Source organism: Opisthocomus hoazin, chromosome 10, assembly GCF_030867145.1.
Source record: "Opisthocomus hoazin isolate bOpiHoa1 chromosome 10, bOpiHoa1.hap1, whole genome shotgun sequence".
In the NCBI taxonomy this organism is placed as follows: domain Eukaryota; kingdom Metazoa; phylum Chordata; class Aves; order Opisthocomiformes; family Opisthocomidae; genus Opisthocomus; species Opisthocomus hoazin.
Window position 1 is genome coordinate 32,601,173 of NC_134423.1, and position 20,176 is coordinate 32,621,348.

At 67.8% G+C, this 20,176-nt stretch overlaps 1 protein-coding gene and 1 long non-coding RNA gene across 4 annotated transcripts in view; one reads left to right on the forward strand and one right to left on the reverse strand.

Annotated features, from left to right (window-relative positions):
• RASGRF1 (Ras protein specific guanine nucleotide releasing factor 1) overlaps positions 1–20,176 on the reverse strand; it is a 74,885-nt gene that overhangs the window by 41,353 nt on the left and 13,356 nt on the right. For 2 of the 3 annotated variants that reach the window (XM_075431235.1, XM_075431234.1), the window contains exon 1: positions 7,333–7,690. The exons of the other annotated variant lie outside the window; for it this stretch is intronic. In XM_075431235.1, the coding sequence (XP_075287350.1) occupies positions 7,333–7,608 (276 nt within the window). In that variant the 5' untranslated portion in view covers positions 7,609–7,690. Of the gene's footprint in view, positions 1–7,332; positions 7,691–20,176 lie in introns of those variants that run through there. 3 annotated transcript variants of the gene reach the window in all.
• Positions 7,226–16,689, forward strand: LOC142362530 (uncharacterized). The gene is made up of 3 exons (XR_012765113.1): positions 7,226–7,566; positions 15,283–15,397; positions 16,482–16,689. It is a non-coding gene; the product is annotated as an uncharacterized LOC142362530 (long non-coding RNA).

Consider the following 20,176-nt stretch of genomic DNA (forward strand, 5'->3'; position numbering starts at 1 on the left):
GCCCACGGCCGTGCCCGGCTCTGCCGAGCGGCCGGCGCAGAGCGAGGGCACCGCGACGCCGACACCCCCGGCAGCGCCGCCCGCGCAGAAGCGGTGACCGTCACCCTTCCCCGCACGAGGCGGTTTTGTTGTGCCACGACGGGGGGGCTTTCTGCCCCACGGCAGGTGCCCCTCGCCGTCCCACCGCGCCGGGGACCCGCCTGCCCTCCATCCGCCCGCGGCAGGCAGGTACGCGGCCGCCATGCCCGGCGCTGACGGTTATTGCAGCTGACATAAAGGGCAAGGGAGGAGAATTTTCCTGCTCTGGATGGATGAGTCTAAAAACCCACCGGCAGCATTTAATCTCCCTGACCTACATAGCGTGTGCTCCGGGAAGAGAGGACTCGGACCGGGACGGAGGAGATGGGTGGCCGGGCAGCTCCTTTGCCTGCTGACAACAAGAAAAAAATCCCAGAAGAGGAAATATGTGTCCTCTGCTGCAGGATGGACCACCAGGATGCTCGGGCACGGGCACCAGAACCGAGCATCAGCCGGGCTGGGTGGGCTTCACCCACCAGCAGGGCAAAGAGCAGGCAGGGGAACCTTGGCAGCAGGGGGCTTCACCCCGTGTGAATCCCACCCTAAGTCTCGGGCAGAAACATTTGTAAAAAAACCAAAAGATTGATTTTTTTTTCCCCCTCTCCGGCACATTATTCAGCAACGCTGGCAGACGGGCACGCAAGCAGCGCCGGTACCGGGCAGGCATCACCTGCGTGGCACCGGCACCCGAGCAGCCCGCGGCTGGAAACAGCCTTGGCATCACTCCGGACAGCAATTCATGAAGAAACCAGCGCCACACCAAAGTCCTGACCCTGGGTGCATCGGGCATTGCCACCTCGGCCAGGCTTCACCCGTGAATATCACCACCGCCGTAACGACTCCGCGCCTTCGCGTCTGCAGGAAATCTGCCAGCGGTGCACAGGCAGCTGAGGCTGCCGAGCTGGTGGGACTGGGCTGGGGGAAGGCGTCCTTCCTCCCTCCTCCTGCTTCTTGAACAGCATCCACTGGATGCGAGCGCGGGGAAAAAAGGGGACGGACTGGCATCACGTTTATCACACAAAAATGTGCAGGATAATCTGCAAATTTGTGAGTAGTTCAGGTTTACGTTCACAAATTGCGATTTCTGTTCCAAAAATCAGATGGCATGTAAATACATCTCAGTTTCTGTGCTGCTGGCGTGAGTTACGGCGGTGCTCAGCTCAGTGCAGGAAGCCTGGCTAAAAGTACACGAGCCGAGGAAAAGTCTAGCCAGGTTTTAGTTTAAAGCTTCTAAAAATCCAACACGACGACCCAACAGGATCGTCATGGCAAAGGCCCAGGCGAGCACATCCAGGTGAATTAAGCTGATGGGAAGAGCCAAACAGCTTCAGCAAGGAGACCTCTTCAGCAGAAGTGGGCCGTACACTTTAAAAAAAAAAAAATCACATTGAAAAATGTCCTTTTAAACTTCTTAATCCCATTTTCTTTTTCAGATTTTTTTGTTGTTTTACGGATGAAAATGCTCTCGGCCTTTTTTGCTTTACCAGAAACCAACCTCTACCAACTCCCAGCCTTTGGCCACCAAAACCTTCCAACGCCTGTTTCACTGCTCCAGCTTGGAGGCACCACCCCCTTCTTCTCCACCATCCCACAACGGACGCGTCCCCGCAGGACTCCCCCGCGGGGCAGCCGCTCCAGCTCCCGGCTGCGGACCCGGGGACCCGAGACACCGACGCCGAGCGTAACCCCGGACCTGGAAAACCTCGGGCAGGCGTCTGACACCCCGGGGGGCTGGGGATGGGCAGACCTTTCCGAGGCGACACCCCGACGCCCCTGGTCTCCGTCCCCGGGCTCGGGGCTGCGCGGGGGCACGCATGGAGGGCAGCTGTCGGCTACGGTGGCTCTCGGCCTTTTGGAAAACCATTTGTAAGCGGTGAAAACCCCACAGCCCCGACCACCACCACCAGTGGATGGGTTTGTCCAACGTCCACGCCCTGCTTGGTTCACGGGCACTGTAAAAACACCAGTTTGCCCAGTTGAGGCTCCCGGCTGCGACCTGCCCAGCATCCACTCACGCCGTGGGGAACACTTCATCCCACGACTTCAGCTCCTCTGCTCACAGCACATCTGTACGAGGGCCACGTTGTCCCCAGATTGCCTTATTTGGACTCACACGGCAAACCTGGGGAGCGGTTTTTCACCCCGTGACAACGCCAGCTCCCGCAGAGGCACGGTGTCGTGCGCTCAGACTCAGCCGCGACCGCTTCCTCGCCGTCAGCCACGCAGACCACGCCGCGTCGCCCCGTCCTCCGAGCACGCCCCATCCGAATCGCCAGGGCGATGGCACCCAGGCAGCGGCACGCTCGGGCAGATCACGCGCCGAGAAGCCAGACTCTTCCCGCAGACGAGAAGCGCGCTCCCCTCCCGTGCGACGCGCGCTCTGCACCGGGATCTCCATGCGGCGCGGGGACCGCTCGCTGTCACCCCAACCGGATGATTCTGCTTCTCCGCCTTCGTGCTGGGCTCCCGCTGGGACCCCGCACCGGCTCGTCCTCGCTCCCTCCACCCCGCACCCGCCGAGCAGAGGGTGCCCCGGCCGCGGGCAGCCCTGCTCGGGGTGCCCATGGACACCCCGCTCGCCCCAGCGAGAAGCTGCTCTGCGCGCGGGCTCTGTCCCCTCCTGCGCCCTGCTCTGAGCCCTTCCCCGGGCCACGTCCGAAGCCGCCGGCGTGGCCTCTGCCCCTGCGCAGCCCGGACAACCCCGGCACGCTGGGCACTGAGCAGAGGGGCCCGGGGGGGGGAACGCGTCCTCTGCGGCTGCCCCGGCCGTCGCTGGAAAGGACCCGGGGGTCCCGGGGGGCACCCGCTGCTCGGCATCGCCATGGGGGCTGGGACAGCGGCACTCAGCGAAAGCTGGAGGGGAAGGTCTGCTCGGGAAGGGCCATCGCCACCCTGCTGGTCAGAGGGACCCGTCCCACCCGCGGAGCGAGCACCCCGGCGGGCACCGGGAGTTCTGCCCAGCGACCCCCCCGCGCATGGACAGGCACAGCTGGATCACCGAGCCGCGGAATCAGGGAGGCTGGCAAAGATCTCTGAGATCATCCAGTCCAACCATCACCCCAACACCCCCACGCCTGCTAAACCCTGTCCCCAGGTGCCACAGCCACACGATGTTTGAACCCCTCCAGGGATGGGGACTCCCCCACTGCCCTGGGCAGCCTGTCCCAACCCCTGACCACTCTTGCAGGAAAGACATTTTTCCCAAAATCCAACCTGAACCCCCCCTGACGCAGCCTGAGGCCATCGCCTCTCGTCCTGTCGCTGGGTCCTGGGGAGCAGAGCCCAACCCCCCCTCCCTGCCCCCTCCTGTCAGGGAGCTGCAGAGAGCGAGAAGGTCTCCCCTCAGCCCCCTCTTCTCCAGCCTGAGCAGCCCCAGCTCCCCCAGCCGCTCCCCACAGTTCTTGTTCTGCAGCCCCCTCCCCAGCCTCGCTGCCCTTCTCCGGACACGCTCCAGCCCCTCCACGTCCTGCTTGGAGTGAGGGGCCCAAAACTGAAGACAGTGCTCGAGGATCCCGTGGTCCCCGCTGCTGCGCCCTCGGAGAGCACCCGAGCGCTCCCGCTGCCAGGGACCACGCTGACATCGGGGCCTGGGGCTCGGCTCCGCAGGTACCCGACGCCCCGCGAGGCACCCAAGCATCCCCCAGCCCCGCTTCCTCCAGCTCTTCCAGTGTCTCAGGGACGGGTGCCACGGCACAGGGTGCCCTTGGTGACCGAGCTCTGTCTCTGCTCAGCACCCGCTGCTGCTGAGAAGAGACGTGGCCGTCTCGTGCGCTCCTCAGCTGTGCAGGGAAATGAGCAGGGCTGGGGCTGGACGCGGGGTGGGAGACAAACTCCTTCTCCAGCGCGCTGGTGGGAACCGTTTCCACAAGCCTTCTCCCACCCGGGTGGGAAACCACGGCCACGCACACCCACCCACGCGTCCCCGGCTTTGCATCACGGCGCAGCACGCTTCCTCGCGGCTCCCCTGCCCCCCGACAGCGCAGACAGCACGCGGGGCACCCACCCCTGGCAGACGCTTCGAGGAGGGGAGGGGGATCTCCAGCTGTGGGCTGTGTGTTCGCAGGAGCAGCCCAGGCTTTGGGAGATAAAAAACCACTCCCAGCTCCCGAGAGCTTCCGAGTTCCAAGCCAAGGGCTTGGCACCGTGCTGCCACTGGACTCGGCGTCCTGCTGGCTCCCGTCTCCGACGCCGAGGGCTGCTGGCGAAGAACAACGTGCGGCACCGGGGCACGGGTCTGCAGAGCCGGCTCCAGGCTGGACCCGCGGTGCAACCCCAGCCGTGACTCCCGCTGCCTGACTCACGCCACGGAGAGCCTTCGCCCCGCGCCACGGCCTGCCCGGTCCCAAGCACCGGGAGGGATCAGCTCCGGATCGCTGCGCCTGCCCCGCTCCCCCGCCGGGACCTCCCACCACGTGCAGACCCCCCAGGGCACCCCACGTCCTGCCCACCCCCCTGCGACGCAGCACGGACCCGGGGGTCTCTCACAGCCCCTTCCACCAAGAGGCAGGAGATGTGACCACGCGGAAGCGCGTCCCAGCATCCTCATCCTCATCTCGGGGGGCCGGGGACCGCGGGGCCCTGGGGATGGCGGGACAGCAGGGAGGGCTCAGGCTCGGCCCCAGCGCCACGCGCCCGTCCCACCGCCGGCACCGCCGCCCCGAGCAGCCCCCACGCCAGCACCCCGCTCCGAGCGGGGCAGCGCACGCGGACCCCGCAGACCCCTCCTCCGGGCCACAGCCCGAAGCCCACCCAACAATACAGCGTCCTCCAAACCAAACTGGTTTGAAGAAAATATCATTTGCGGAAAAACGTAGAGAAAACAGAAATGAAAGTTTCCAGAGGTGTCCAAACGCCCTTTCCAGCGCTTCGGTTCTTCAGGCTGCTTTGCTCCTTGCTGCTCACACGCGTGTGTGCTGGAAACGCACCGCACGCCCAGCAAAACCTGCCCCACCACAGCGAAACGCGTGCACCTCGAACATGAGGGGGTTGTGAAAGCCCCACCTCTAGGAGCTGCTCCTTCGTGGAGAACCTGAAACCTTCCAGGCTTTACTCCAGTGGAGAAGGAATCTAAACCTGAAGCTCCTCTGCCGCAGGGAACAGCGTCCTCACCGCCCGGACAGACAGATACCCCCGGAACACCATTAACGGCCATCCCGGGCAATGCTAGAAACTTCCACGGCACCTTCCTCCCAAAGGAAGATCCAGCGGTGCTGGACACGGCTCGGGAGCGGGGGAGGTGGGAGCGAACGCCGTCCCCGGTCCGCAGCGCTCGGACACCTTCCTCTCGGGGACCCGCGGGCGCTGCGTGCCGCGTTCGCCCGCCCTCAGCCGCCAGCACGGACCACGCTGCGGGGCTGCGCCAGGCACATCCCGCTGCTCGTCTCATCCGCTGTGCCACTGATCGCCCCGCAACGCGGCGGGCACGCGAGCGCTTCAGCACCTTCGTTTGAATTTGCCCCAATGAATTGCACAGAATCACGAGCCAGGCGCTGAACCGCGGTAAAGCAGCGCGGAGCCGCGGCCTGGCGAACGCTCGGCGTGGCCGGATCGCGCTGCGCCGCGGCAGCGGCCCCCGGTTTACGCTGAGGATAAATCTCCCAGGGGCGTTTTGAAATGGAAAGGGGCTGTGACACACCCCCCCCTCAGCGTTGTTCTGGTGGAAAATCCCCCCCTGCGCAGACACGAGGGGTCAGAACCCGGCGAGCGCGCGTGATCCAAGCCAAGCCCGGAACAAGCAGCAACATCTCCCCCGCCGCTGCCCAAAGGACCCCAGCCCAGAAAACAGGCCGGCAGCGGACCCCCCGCCACGGCCAGACCCTGCCCTCGCGGCCGGCAGCGCAGCACGCGGGGGGCTGCTCCCGCGCCAGGGCCAGGCGGGCACGGCTGGTGCAAAAGAAAAAAAAAAAAAAAAAAGGAAAATAGAAAATATTTTGATCTGAAAGGGTGAAATATTCCCGTGGTCCCTGCCGGGAGCGAGGAGCCGCGGTGCTGTGCTGCCTCGCGCCTGTGGCCGGGCTTTTCGGGGTGCTGAGCACGCCGTGATGAGCCGGAGGCAGTCGGGGGGGGCTTCTCCTCGGGGGCTGGCCCCTGGGTCCGGCGGGGCCCCGCAGCGCCCACCGCCCCCTCCCGCAGCCCCCCCAGCAGCAATTATGCAAGAGCTGCAGCGCTGGACCCGAACGGGCGGGAGCCTCCCGCAAGCACCCAGCGCCGGGACCACCAGCCCCGCTGCGAGGGGGTCCCCGGTGCCCTCTGCGATGCGGGCACGCGCGGGGCCTGCGCCCACACCCCGCACACAGCGGTCCGGGGGGGGGGTCCGACCCCCCAACCTCCCGCCCGCGCTCAGGGGACCGGGGTGGTTTGGGGATGATGGACTGGGACGGGCACCCCCGGGCTGGCGGCCAGGGGTCCGAGCCCCCCAAGCCCCCCCCTGCCCGGACACACGCCGAGCTCCGGCGAAGGTTGCTGGCGTCGCGGGCCGCGCTGCTCGGGGACCCCTGCCCACCCGGGACAGGCACACAGGGACCCAGGCCCACCGGGGGTGCCGTCCCCACGGGTGGGTCCCCGGGGCAGCGCGGGGGGGGCCCGGGCTCTCCCACGGCCCCACCGTCAGCAGCGGCACCTGGCAGGGGCCATGGGAGGGCCCGGCCCCGCGGCTCCCCACGCGCGGGACGGGGGTGCGTGGTGCCCCCCCCCCCCACGCCGAGCACCGCGCACCCCTCCCCGCGTTGGCAAACCCCGGGGGAGCCCACGGAGCAGCCCCACGGGAGCCGGGGACCCCCCACGGCCCCAGAGCCACGGCCGGGGCGGGGGGATGGGCCGCGGACACGCGTGGGGCTCCGCTGCGCAAAGCGCGGCCCGCGGCCGCCGGGGGGCGCCCCGCAACGCAGCCCCGCGCCAATTACCGGCGGTTAATTAGCTGCGGGGGGGGGGGGGAATGGAAGGGGGGGGTCCCAGCCAGAGCCCGACACCCCCGTGATGGACCCACCCGCTGCCCCGGGGCGCGCTGGCCGCGGAGCCGGTACCGCAACCACTGGGAGCATCCCCCCCACCCCATCCCCCCCTCCCCATCCCCCGCCCCGGTCACGCGTGGGGCCGGTCCGCTCCGAGCGGCGGGACCCCGGGGAGCGGGGCTGCGTGCGGGGCCGAGACCCCCGCGGCGGGCAGGGGCGGCCCCGGGGCATCCCCTCGCTCGGCCAGCGGCCGGTCCCGGGGGGTCTCCGGCCCCGACACCCCCCCCCCCCCCCCCGCGCCCACCTGCTTCTCCAGGGAGTCCTTGGCCGAGAGGGAGGGCTTGGGGGAGGGCGCCCGGTCGCAGACGCAGCCCTCGAGCAGGTAGAGCCCCGAGGGCCGGGAGCTGGAGTCGCTCTCGAAGTAGAAGAGCATGTTGTGCAGCAGCGCGAACCACCTGGTGTGCCATTTTGTGTTGTCGGAGCTCCGCTTGCTCAGGTAGCCCCGCCGGGCGCCGTCCTTCTTGGCCAGCAGCCCCAGGTAGGCGACGTGCCCGTCATTCAGCCGCATCCCCTTCTGCATGGCGGCCGCCGGCTGCTCACATGGCCCCCCCGCCGGCCCCGCTGCCCCCGGCCCCGCCGGCTCCTCCGCCCGGGCAGCGCCGCGTCCCGCAGCCGCGGCTCCCGCAGGCGGGCGGGGCGTGTGACGCCGGGGCCGGCGGCCGCACCGGGAGCCCGTCAGCGCCGGGCCGGGCCGGGCCGAGCCGAGCCGGGCTGGCCCTGCCCCCCCCCCACCCAAAGGGGGCCGCCGGCTGCGGGGGCGGCCGCGCCGCGCTGCCCGGGGCCGCCCCCCGGGTGCGGGATGCCGGGCCCCCGCCCCGCCCGCCGCCAGCACGGCCGGCACCGGACCACGGCGGGCGGGACCCCCACCCGCAGCCAGACCCCCGGCGGGTGGGACCCCCGGGGGGGCACGGACCCCCACCCACAGCCGGACCCCGAGGCCAGTGGGACCCCCGGGAGGGCACGGACCCCCAGCAAGCAGGACCCCTGGCAGGTGGGACCCCCACCCGCAGCCGGACCACGGCAGGCAGGACCCCTGGGGGGGCACAGACCCCCACACGCAGCTGGACCCTGGCAGGCAGGACCCCCACCCGCAGCCGGACCCCCAGCAGGCAGGACCCCCAGGCCGGCACAGACCTCCACACGCAGCCAGACCCCCCACAAGCAGGACCCCCGGGCCAGCACGGACCGCCAGGCCAAGAAGGATGACCGGGACAGATGGGACCCCCATGCAGGCACGGACCCCCACCCACAGCCGGACCCCTAGCAGGCGGGACCCCTGGGCCAGCACGGATCCCCACCCGCAGCCAGAGCCCCGGCAGGCGGGACCCCTGGGCCAGCACGGACCCCCACCCACAGACCCCCGAGCCAGCGGGACCTCCACACCAGCACAGAGCCCCAAGCTGAGAGGGATGACCAGGGTAGATGGGACCCCCAGCCAGCATGGACCCCTGCCCACAGCCACAGCCCCGGGCCAGGAGGCACCCCCGGCCAGCATGGACCCCTGCCCACAGCTGCAGCGTCGCACCAAGAGGGACCACCAGGACAGATGGGAGCCCTGGGCGCAGCGGGACCCCAGGCCAAAAGGGACCCTCAGGGCAGGAAGTGCCTTGGGACAAAAGGGACCCCTGGCAGATGAGGACCCTCTGCAGACAGGGACCCCCGGGTGAGGCAGGACCCCCGGGCTGAGAGGACACCCCCACTCTGAGACCAACGCAGGGCTGGGACAAGCCCTGGCTTGCCACGAGCTTCAGACCGAGCAGGACCCCCAGGCCCGGTGGGACCCCCAGCCTGCGCTAGCGCAGCGTGGGGGTGTGCTCGGCTGGGTGCCCACCCCGGGCACCCACCTCGGGCGCCCACTCCCCCGCTGACCCCCAGAAGGTCCCCCCGCGTCCAGCCCGTGACCGTGGGACATCCCCACTGGTGGCCTTCACCCTGTGGGACCCACGCACAGCCTGCAGCCCCCCACCCAGCAGCGTGACGCCAACCCAGACCCCGCACGCTGCTTCCCCCGGCCCGGGTGGTCCCGCTGTCGGCACCCCCCAGAACCACCCTCTCCCTTCCCACCCTCCCGCTCTCGTCAGGGTGCTCGGTAACGGCGCGGCCGCTCCCCGGTGTCACACGTGGGGCAGAAGAGGACCCCGTTTCTCCATTTATTTCCGTTCATCTCAGTCCGTGCTCCCTCTGCTCCGTCCCGGCCTCCAGTGCTGCACTGAGCGGGGCGGAACTGGGCGCATCCCGGGGTGCTCCCCGCATCCCGGGGTCTCCCCGCATCCCGGGGTGCTCCCCACATCCCGGGGTCTCTCTGCATCCCGGGGTGCTCCCTGCATCCCGGGGTCTCCCTGCATCCCGGGGTGCTCCCCGCATCCCGGAGTCTCCCCGCATCCCGGGGTGCTCCCTGCATCCTGGGGTCTCCCCGCATCCCGGGGTGCTCCCCGCATCCCGGGGTCTCCCCGCATCCCGGGGTGCTCCCCACATCCCGGAGTCTCCCCGCATCCCGGGGTGCTCCCTGCATCCTGGGGTCTCCCCGCATCCCGGGGTGCTCCCCGCATCCCGGGGTGCTCCCCACATCCCGGGGTCTCTCCGCATCCCTGGGTGCTCTCCGCATCCCGGGGTGCTCCCCACATCCCGGGGTGCTCCCCGCATCCCGAGGTCTCCCCACATCCCGGGGTCTCCCCGCGGCCGGGGCCCCGGGCCGGTCAGCCGCCGCGGCGATGGGCGACGCGACACCCGGGGTGGCTGCGAGGCGGCGGCAGAGGAACCGACCCCGGCCCGAGTGTGGCCGAGCCCCTGCGGGCAGGGAGGGCATCAGGAAAACCCTGTTAATTAGGTTCGTTTCCGCGGAAAATGCTGGCGGATCTCCAAGGAATTCAGTGAGGTCACGGGTTGCCACGGCAACAGGAGGGAACGGGCTGGGATTGGGAAGGGTGCAGGCGTTTCCAGGATGGATCTGCTCGGCCTGGGTGCTGGCTGGGACGGGGATGCGCGCCCGCTGGTACCCAGATTGCCAGCCGGTGTCTGGCTCTCGGCGTTCCCCACCGGCATGGCTCGCCCTCCGCCTCGGCCAGGGCTCTCCCCTTTCCCGTTTTCCCGGCCCGATCCACCGAATCCCAGCATGGCAGGGGCTGGCAGGGCCCTCAGGCTGCGAGAATGAGGAGGGGACTGGAGCATCTCTCCTACGAGGAGAAGCTGAGGGAGCTGGGCTTGTTCAGCCTGGAGAAGAGAAGGCTGAGAGGGGACCTTCGAAATGCCTCTAAATATCTGCAGGGTGGGGGTCAGGAGGACGGGGCCAGACTCTTTCCAGTGGTGCCCAGCGACAGGACAAGGGGCAACGGGCACAAACTGGAGCAGAGGAAGCTCCAGCTGAACCCGAGGAAGAACTTCTTCCCTCTGAGGGTGACGGAGCCCTGGCCCAGGCTGCCCAGGGAGGCTGTGGAGTCTCCTTCTCTGGAGATATTCCAGCCCCGCCTGGCCGCGGTGCTGTGCAGCCTGCTGTGGGTGACCCTGCTTGGGCAGGGGGTTGGGCTGGGTGACCCACAGAGGGCCCTGCCAACCCCTACTATTTCTGTGATTCTGTGATTTCTGTGATTTCTAAGGCGTTTGCAGCGTGCCCCTGCTGCTCTGGCAAAGCAGAGGCGAAGCCTCCGTCCCTTCCCCCAGCGTCGCCGCACAGAACGCCCAGACCTGCCGCTGCGGGCCGCGCTGGGGCAGCGAGTTTGTCTGGAGTGAAGATTTCCCAGGGTCTCCGAGTGTTTTAACTGCAGTGGTTTCCTCTCTCTTCACTGAAGTGTTTAATAAACACCGAAGCGGCCCCGTGGGCATCCTGCACAAAGCCGAGGCTCGAGCCCCGGCAGGGTCGCAGGCGGTGGGAGCAGTTCCGGCAGCGGCACTGAGGGCACAGGGCTGGCTCGCGTGGCAGAGCCGGGGGCCAGGGACGCTGCTGGGGGGCAGCGGGCAGGGGGACGGCGGGGGGGCACCGGGCGCAGGGGAGCTCCGGGAGTGGGACAGCCCCCAGCAGAGACCGGCTGCTCCCAGCAGCTCCAGGCACGCTGTGACGGGGTCTGGGGAGCAGGGCAGGGCATCCGCTGAGCCAGGGTGCAACAGGCGAAGGACGCAGGGTGACGGCACCCATGACTGCAGGGTGGCTGGTCGGGGGCTCGGTGGGGATCTGCATGTGCAGCCGCAGGCTGAGCCCTGACCCACCAGTGCAGAACAGGATGGGTCTCGGCACAGGACGGGTCTCGGCACGGGACGGGTCTCGGCACGGGATGGGTCTCGGCACGGGACGGGTCTCGGCATGGGACAGGTCTCGGCACAGGACGGGTCTCGGCACAGGATGGGTCTCGGCACAGGACGGGTCTCGGCACGGGACAGGTCTCAGCATGGGATGGGTCTCGGCACAGGACGGGTCTCGGCACAGGACGGGTCTCGGCACAGGACGAGTCTCGGCACGGGACGGGTCTCAGCATGGGATGGGTCTCGGCACGGGACGGGTCTCAGCACGGGATGGGTCTCGGCACAGGACGGGTCTCGGCACAGGATGGGTCTCGGCACAGGACGGGTCTCGGCACGGGAAGGGTCTCCGGCACGGGACGGGTCTCAGCACGGGACGGGTCTCGGCACAGGATGGGTCTCGGCACAGGACGGGTCTCGGCACAGGACGGGTCTCGGCACGGGACGGGTCTCAGCACAGGATGGGTCTCGGCACGGGACGGGTCTCAGCACGGGATGGGTCTCGGCACAGGACGGGTCTCGGCACAGGACGGGTCTCGGCACAGGACGGGTCTCGGCACGGGACGGGTCTCAGCACGGGATGGGTCTCGGCACAGGACGGGTCTCGGCACAGGACGGGTCTCGGCACGGGAAGGGTCTCAGCACGGGACGGGTCTCGGCACAGGACGGGTCTCGGCACGGGACGGGTCTCGGCACAGGATGGGTCTCGGCACGGGACCGGTCTCGGCACGGGAAGGGTCTCAGCACGGGACGGGTCTCCGGCAGGCTGCCTGCTCATCCCGCACCGCGGCGCTGGGATTTGCCGGTCCCCGCGTGCTGCCGCTGTTATCTGGGCAGGTGCAGAGCCCCTTGCTGCGCACCGACTGCTCGCGACACGCGTCCTGTGATTTCCACGCCAGAACAACCAGCGGTGGAAAACACGGCCCTCGCCGCGCTCCGCCTGTGCCTCAGCCTCTTGCCTGAGCGTGGCTCTCGTCGGCTCGGCTGGCGGCAGGCGCTTTTATACGCCAGCAGCCACCTCGCCAGTTCGGATCCCAAAGTCTCCTCCCTCCTTCCAGCCCGGTTTGCCGCTCCGCACACCCAGCTCCGGCGTGGCACCGGCCGGGTGCCGACGGCTCGCCGTGCGCGGCTGACAGCCCTGCCCCGCAGCACGGACGCGTCCCCACCTCTGCGTGCAGATGCTCCCCGCAGGGCTGGCTCTCGGCACCCGCCGCACCGGGCTGCCGGGGCGGGGGTTCCCTGCGGCAGTGCTCTGGGGGCACAGCCCCGCTCCCCCGGGCGTTACAAGGCTCGTGGGAGGCTCAGACTTGCTGCCTGTCGCACCCGTGTCCCCCTTCGCCCCGGATTTCGGATGCTCGCTGGCCTCGCAGGCTGCCGAGCGCATCTCGCTGGCCGAGCTGCAGGCGGAGGATGCTGACGCTAAACACGTGCACAACGGAAAAAACCGCAGCCTTCCCGACTCCCCACGTGCTGCCGGGCAATGTGGGCGCTGGTATTTATCGGCGGCTCCCCCAGCTCCCGCTCGGCCTCGCCGGTAAAGGCCGGGCTCGGCTGCCGCCCACGGGGAGCTGCCGGCAGCGGGGAGAGCGGGCAGGCAGCCCGGACGCCGCGCGAGGAGCTCCCAGCCCCACACCGCCGGGACCAGCAACGGGAGGTTTCCCTCACTTGGAGCCGGGAGTAAAATGGGCATTTTTATCCGGTCAGGCTCAGAGGCACCAGCCCGGGGCCGAGGCACCGACAGGGCAGGCGCTGACGTTTGTGGCATCAAACGTGTTTGCCCAGGACACCGCGCCGTTCCCGGCTGCTGGCAGCCAGGCGCACGCTCAGTTTCCGTTCCGCGCGTGGGTGCTCGCTTCGTGCCCCCCGAGCTCCCCTGCGGTGTGCAGCAGGGTACAGCGTGCTTCGGCACGCAAAGCGCCTTGGCGCTGCCCAGACTGCGCTTTCCAAGAGGAATCGGCACAAGCTGCAGCCAAAGTCAGGTCCACGGGCTTGGGCTCCCAAACCACGCCAGCAAGTGAGACCTGGGCTAAAGATTCCGCTGCAGCAGATGCCGGTGGGTGCGCTGTCCCCGCGCTCCCCACTCCAGGGGTTTGAGCTCTGTCCCTGTGCTCCCCACTCCAGGGGTTTGAGCTCTGTCCCTGTGCTCCCCACTCCAGGGGTTTGAGCTCTGTCCCTGTGCTCCCCGCGCTCCCCACTCCAGGGGTTTGAGCTCTGTCCCTGTGCTCCCTGTGCTCCCTGCGCTCCCTGCGCTCCCCACTCTGGGGGTTTGAGCTCTGTCCCCATGCTCCCTGTGCTCCCCACTCCGGGGGGTTTGAGCTCTGTCCCTGTGCTCCCCGTGCTCCCCGCTCCGGGGGTTCAAGCTCTGTCCCTGTGCTCCCCGTGCTCCCCGCTCCGGGGGTTTGAGCTCTGTCCCTGTGCTCCCCGTGCTCCCCGCTCCGGGGGTTGAGCTGATCCCACCGGCCGTGCCCACGTCCCGGCGCAGGGCTGAGCGGGGCCGAGCAGGTTTCGGAGCAGCGCTGCAGGCCGGGGGCTCGGCTCGCTGGTGGCCGAGAGACAAAACCCACGGGGCTCTAGCGCAAAAGCCAGGTTTTTGCGTTCTTCGCCGCAGACTGCGCAGGAGCAGGAGCAGCAGCTTCGTGTCTAATTCCGAGGCAGCCCGGTGCCGTGGCAGAGCTGATGCTGCACCAGACCGTCCGCGGGCAGGACACAGCGACCCAGCTCGACGGGTACCCTCGCTTAGAGCTGCTCTCCAGTGTGCCCTTGATCTTTACCCCATTCCCCAGCAGCGCTCCGATGCGCTCTCCTTTGTGCTCTCCGGAATGCTGCCAGGGCAGGGGCAGGACAGGGAAGAGATCTTCAGAGCAGGAGCAGCTGTCTGCTGTGCTCACACCGCAGGTCACGCTCCCGCCTGGGCAGCCGTGCCCTCTCCGACACGCCAGCGCCAGGAGAGCTGGACTCAGCACTTCGCCGCACGGATCTCTGCTAATTGGCCCCATCCTGCGCTTCGTTTTGGCAGGCCGGGTTCCCGTCCCCACCGCCGCACACTGAACCAGGGACAGGGGCAGGGGCAGGGGCTGGGGCTGGGACGGGGACAGGGGCTGGGGCAGGGACAGGGGCAGGGGCAGGGATGGGGTCAGGGGCAGGGGCTGGGGCAGGAGGGATGCCAGGGAGGTGGCACAAACCTGCAGCCTGGGCACAGTCCTGGCCAGGGCACGGTGCTGGTGGTGCGTGGGGCTCACCGGGGCGCAGAGATCGCTCTCCCAGACTGAGCCCCACTGGTCCCAGTTGCCCGGGGGAGCGGGGAGGTGGGGTAAACGGACTCAGGAGATCGGTGATCCCAGAGCCTTCGGCCATAGCCTCTCCCTCCAGCTCCCAGGCTCCGCTTTCGTGTTTCCTTCCCCGAGCGGAGCCGGTGAAGCCGCAGCTCTCCCTGTCCAAGCCCTGCCAGCCTGGAGCCCTCTCACAGCGTGCTGGACGGTGCGCTGGCTCTGGGCTGGCTCCCGTGCCGTGGGGACACCTCGCTGTCACCCTGGAAGGGTGCTGAGCTCCATGAGGGACGAGGTGCCCCTCGCACCCCGGGCCTGACCGGTGGCAGGAGCCGGAGCTCGGCAATCGTAACGGGAATCATTGCTATCTCCATGGAGAGCTCCCGAGGGAGCGTGCGGCCGCCGCGGCGGGGGCTGCGTCCCCGGGGGGTTCGGGGCTGCCAGCACCACGTACGGCACCGGGCGCCCGAGCTCCGGGGAGCCGCTGCGGGGACCGGGGCTCTGCTGCTGCTTCGTGCCAAGAGCCGCACCGCGCCGGGCGTCCCGAGCCGCTCGCTCCACGCACATACAGCCATGATTTGGTAACCGAATGCTATTTTTAGGCATTTCTGAGACAAACCGTCATGCTTTACAAGCCTCTCTGAATGTGTTACAGCTAAAATGGAGTTTATACCTCTGTGCCATCCTGTGCCTCGCAGGCCAGGGGTCCCTGCTGCCACGTACAATATTCCCTGCGTGACAGACACAGCAGCGCTGGAACCGCCCCTGAGCATCGCAGCTGCAGACTTTTAGAGACGTTTCCCGTCCCTACAGGTACGAACTATTTTTGGGTACAGACCTCCCCGCTCACCCTGTGCCTGATTTTATTGCTCTGCGTCTGACTGGCAGGCTGCAGGCTGCAGCTCGCAGCCCTGCCAGCCGCTGCCGAGCGGCCAGAGCAGGACCTGGGCTGTGCTGCGGGCGCCCAGCCGCAGGCACAGCACCCCAGCCCCGCACCAGTGCCCTAGGCATCCCCAGGGGTGCACCCCACATCCCCAGGAAAGCATCCCGCATCCCCAGGGGAGCACCCTGCATCCCAGGGGAGCACCCCACATCCCCAGTGGAGCACCCCACATCACCAGAGAAGCACCCTGCATCCCTAAGGGAGCACCCCACATCCCAGGGGAGCACCCTGCACCCTCAGGAAAGCACCCCGCATCCCTAAGGGAGCACCCCGCATCCCAGGGGAGCACCCCGCATCCCCAGGAAAGCACACTGCATCCCTACGGGACCACCATGCATGCCAGGGAAGCACCCCACGTTGTAGGGGAGCACCCCGTATCCCAGGGGAGCACCCTGCATCCCTAAGGGAGCACCCCACATCCCTAAGGGAGCACCCCGTATCCCAGGGGAGCACCCTGCACCCCCAGGAAAGCACCCTGCATCCCTAAGGGAGCACCCTGCATCCCCAGGGGAGCACCCCACCTTGCAGGGGAGCACCCCCACGTGCCAGCCTGGGGTGGCTGGGCAGAGAGCAGCCCCAGCCGTGGCTTTGGGGCTGGGCAGGAGGGACACGGGGGACACGGCCCCCCGGCCCCAGGACCGAGGGGTGTTGGGTGGTGGCAGCTTTCGCAGGCAGCTGCCCACCCGGGGCGAGCACGGCGCAGGCCCACGCCGAGGCGGGCGAGGAGCTTTCCACCGCCTCGTCCTAAAGCTCTGCCGAGCTCCGGTGCCCGCCGGCACGGCGGGGATGGCTGCGGTGCTGGCACAGAGCAGGGGCACAAAGCAGGCAAACCCCAGCCCCCCGGCTGTGGCCAGGGAGGGGGACCTTGCAGCGACCTCCTCGACGTTCTCCTCGCTCCCTCCTGGCCCACCCGGGTGCCGCAGCAGCGCTGAGCCCCTGTCCAACCTCCCGCAGAAAGAGGACTGAAGAGTCGCCAAGAAAGCCAATGGGATCCTGGGGTGCATCAAGAAGAGTGTGGCCAGCAGGACGAGGGAGGTTCTCCTTCCCCTCTGCTCTGCCCTGGGGAGGCCCCATCTGGAGTCCTGTGTCCAGTTCTGGGCTCCCCAGTTCAAGAAAGATGAAGAGCTACTGGAGAGAGTCCAGCGCAGGGCTGCGAGGATGAGGAGGGGACTGGAGCATCTCTGCTACGAGGAGAGGCTGAGGGAGCTGGGCTTGTTCAGCCTGGAGAAGAGAAGGCTGCGAGGGGACCTTATAAATGCCTACAAATATCTGAAGGGTGGGGGTCAGGAGGATGGGGCCAAGCTCTTTTCAGTGGTGCCCAGTGACAGGACAAGGGGCAATGGGCACAAACTGAGGCACAGGAAGTTCCGTCTGAACATGAGGAAGAACTTCTTCCCTCTGAGGGTGATGGAGCCCTGGCCCAGGCTGCCCAGGGAGGCTGTGGAGTCTCCTTCTCTGGAGATGTTCCAGCCCCGCCTGGACGCGGTGCTGTGCCCCCTGCTCTGGGTGACCCTGCTTGGGCAGGGGGTTGGGCTGGGTGACCCACAGAGGTCCCTTCCAACCCCTACTATTCTGTGATTCTGTGATTCTGTGATTCTGTCGCGTCGTCTGCGGGAGCCTGCAGGCTCCTTCGCACGCCAGTGCCCGTGGGACCTGCTGGAGAGGCAGGGGGGAGCGGGAGGGAGAACGGGCAGCCTCGAGCTGCGGGATGCACCTGGCATCGCCCCGGGGTGCAGAACGGACAGAAGAAGTGGAAGCACTTCTTAATAATACCGACTCCAAATGGCCTGGCTCGGGTTCATTTTTTCCCTTCGGGTCTGTAGTGAGCGCTGGTCCCCTTCGAGGTGCCCGTGGGCCTCCTTCGCGCCTGCCCGGCTGCCACTGCTCTCGGCAGCGTGGGAGCCCGTTCCCAGCAGAATTCCCGGTCTCCCCGTGGGTGCATGCAGGGCAGCTCTCGCCATCCTGCAGATCAAGGCTGAAGCTGCGCATTTCCCCCCCTGAGCACGCAGGACCGTGACATCTGCAGATGGAATAACTCGGCATATTTTCCCTTATTAGGCTTCAGAGTCAACACCACACCTGGGTGAAGGGCTCGTGCTACTCTGAGCTGCTGCCACAGCTGAAATGCAAAGCAGAGCCGCGGTCCCCAACCCCCTGACTCGCACGGCTCCGCTGCCCGAGCCCGGCGCTGGTGGCCCGCACCCACCCGGGGGTCCCAGCACCAAGCATCTTCCACGGGGCGGGGGTCGGCTGAGGCGGGAGCGCAGGGGATAAACCCAGCTTCAAACCCTTCCCTGACCCTGGGCCTCCAAAGGAGCAGTGTGCTACTTTCTGTTCTCTAATTAAATTAATATCGCATCTTACTAGGGGAGAACGAGTAAACAAACAATTCGGGAGTTGATGGGGTGTGAAATGGGACACAGGCAGGAAGAGGGAAGGAGCTGAATCAAAGCGCCAGGCTCTGTGGGCAGGGCAGGCGTGGGGCAGCCCCAGAGCCACGCGTGTGCATGCGTGTACGTGCACACGTGTGGGCACGTGTGTGGAAAGCCCACGGCCCGGTCTGAGCAGCAGGCAGAGAGGGGGGGCTGCCCCGGGGGGAGGGTCTGGCACGGCTCGGATGCAGAGCATCCCTGCAGCCCCAGCAGGCTCACGCGCATCCCCGGAAGAGGTTTGTGTCTATGCACAGAAAAGGGCTTTTTTTCCAGTTCACTGCTTTCTGAAAAGGCTGAAGAGGGCTCCGCTCCTCCCACCCGTCTCTCGAGAGCACGCCAGACCTTTGTTCAGCAACGCTGAGAGCAGATCTGGCCAGGCCTATGTCTGACATCCCCCTGGACGCTGCGGAAACCCGCGCTCCGCTCGCCCAGCCGGGAGGGCACGGAGCAGCGACGCTCTGCCCGCGACCGGCCCAGACCCGAGCGGGAGGGCTCGGGGTCCCCGCGGGGTACGGGGCGCAGGGGTGAGGGGCAGAGCAGGGCCCCAGCAGCCTCCCTCTGGACATGGCCACGGGGCAGGGCCGGGGCTCAGAGCCCGCGCTTGGACGTGGAGGGGCCCAAGGACATGGAGGGGCCGCAGCCAGGAGCTGGGGTCTGGGCTCCTGCCCATGCCCGTTCCTGCAGCCTGACCCGGCCCAGGCAGCGTTTGCAGGCTGCTGCAGCCCCTTTGGAGCGCAGCTCCTCGCGCTCCACTGCAGACACCCGAAAATCAAGACCGGGATTTTCCAGCCGCCACCGAGCCCGGGATGGACAAGCGGCATCAACGCCACGGGGGACTTTCATGATCCGTCTGAACCCGAGGAAGAACTTCTTCCCTCTGAGGGTGACGGAGCCCTGGCCCAGGCTGCCCAGGGAGGCTGTGGAGTCTCCTTCTCTGGAGATATTCCAGCCCCACCTGGACACGGTGCTGTGCCCCCTGCTCTGGGTGACCCTGCTTGGGCAGGGAGTTGGGCTGGGTGACCCCAGAGGGCCCTGCCAACCCCCACCATGCTGTGGGTCTGTGATTCTGATTCTGTGATTTCAGCAGCCGGGTACCAGGGAGCAGCTCTGAGGTCGGCAGCGCTGAGCCGGGTCGCTCCGAGCTGGACGTGCGTGCGTGCTGGTGCAGAAGGCGCCGGGCAGCATGGCTGGATCACCTTGGACCATCCGTCCCGCGGCTGGACACACCGTGCCCGGGCGCGTGATCCCCAGGGCCGCCGGGATTAGCCCAGGAGAGCAAGGCCAGCACGCTGGGGCTGCTGCTGCCGGTGCTCCCGGGAACAGCCCTGCGCCGGGGAGCTGCTGGCTGACGTTATCATACGCTTCAGCCCATCTCTAATTAAGAATTTAATAACCAAACCTCTGGAAGCAATTAATTACTTCTTGTCACGGAGAAATCATTTCTCCCTGTCTCCCTACCAGCAAATTCAGAAGACAACAAAGCTCTCCAGTATCTGCTAAGAGGCGATGGTTCAGGGAGGTGCAGGAGCCACAGGACTTGGTTTGGGTGGGGGCAACAAGCCCCACGCGCGGACAGAGCTATAAATACACCAGAAGCGTGGGCAGGACACGGGTGTCCCCCACTAACCCGGTCAGCTCCCCACTGGCCGCGTGGCAAACGCTCCACGATCGCCCACCGATCAGCTCCGCGTTAGCCGCTTACGCGGGCGGGAGGGATCATCCCCACCAAGGGCACGAGGCGATGCCCCGGCCACGCCGCCGTCCTCCCGCAGCCCTCGCAACGCCGCAGCCAGGGCTCCGCAAACCGGCACGGGTTGTCTGCGCACGGCGGGCAGGCCGAGTGCCCCGCTGCCCCGGGCACGGGCAGCCGGCCGGGGTAATTACGCCGCTGCGTGATTAGCGCTGCGAGACGCAGGGCTTTGCCCCAGCACCCCGGCCACGCGCGGGGCAGGGAGCCGGCCAGCCCCCAGCTGCCCGGGCGGGCTGGAGGGACAGACCGTGCCCCATGGCAGGACGCTGGGGCACGCACAGCCCCGGGATGGAGAGGTCCAGCAGCTGGGGCCAGAGTCCTGCCAGGCGCTTTGTGCAGCCCCGGGGGGAGCAGCAAATCCCCCTCCTCGCAGCAGCCAGGGCAGGGGGACATCCCGGGGACAGGGGTTGCTCACATCGCTGCGGGAGCTGCAGCTCCGGAGAAGGGAGGGTCAGGGCAGCCAGGGA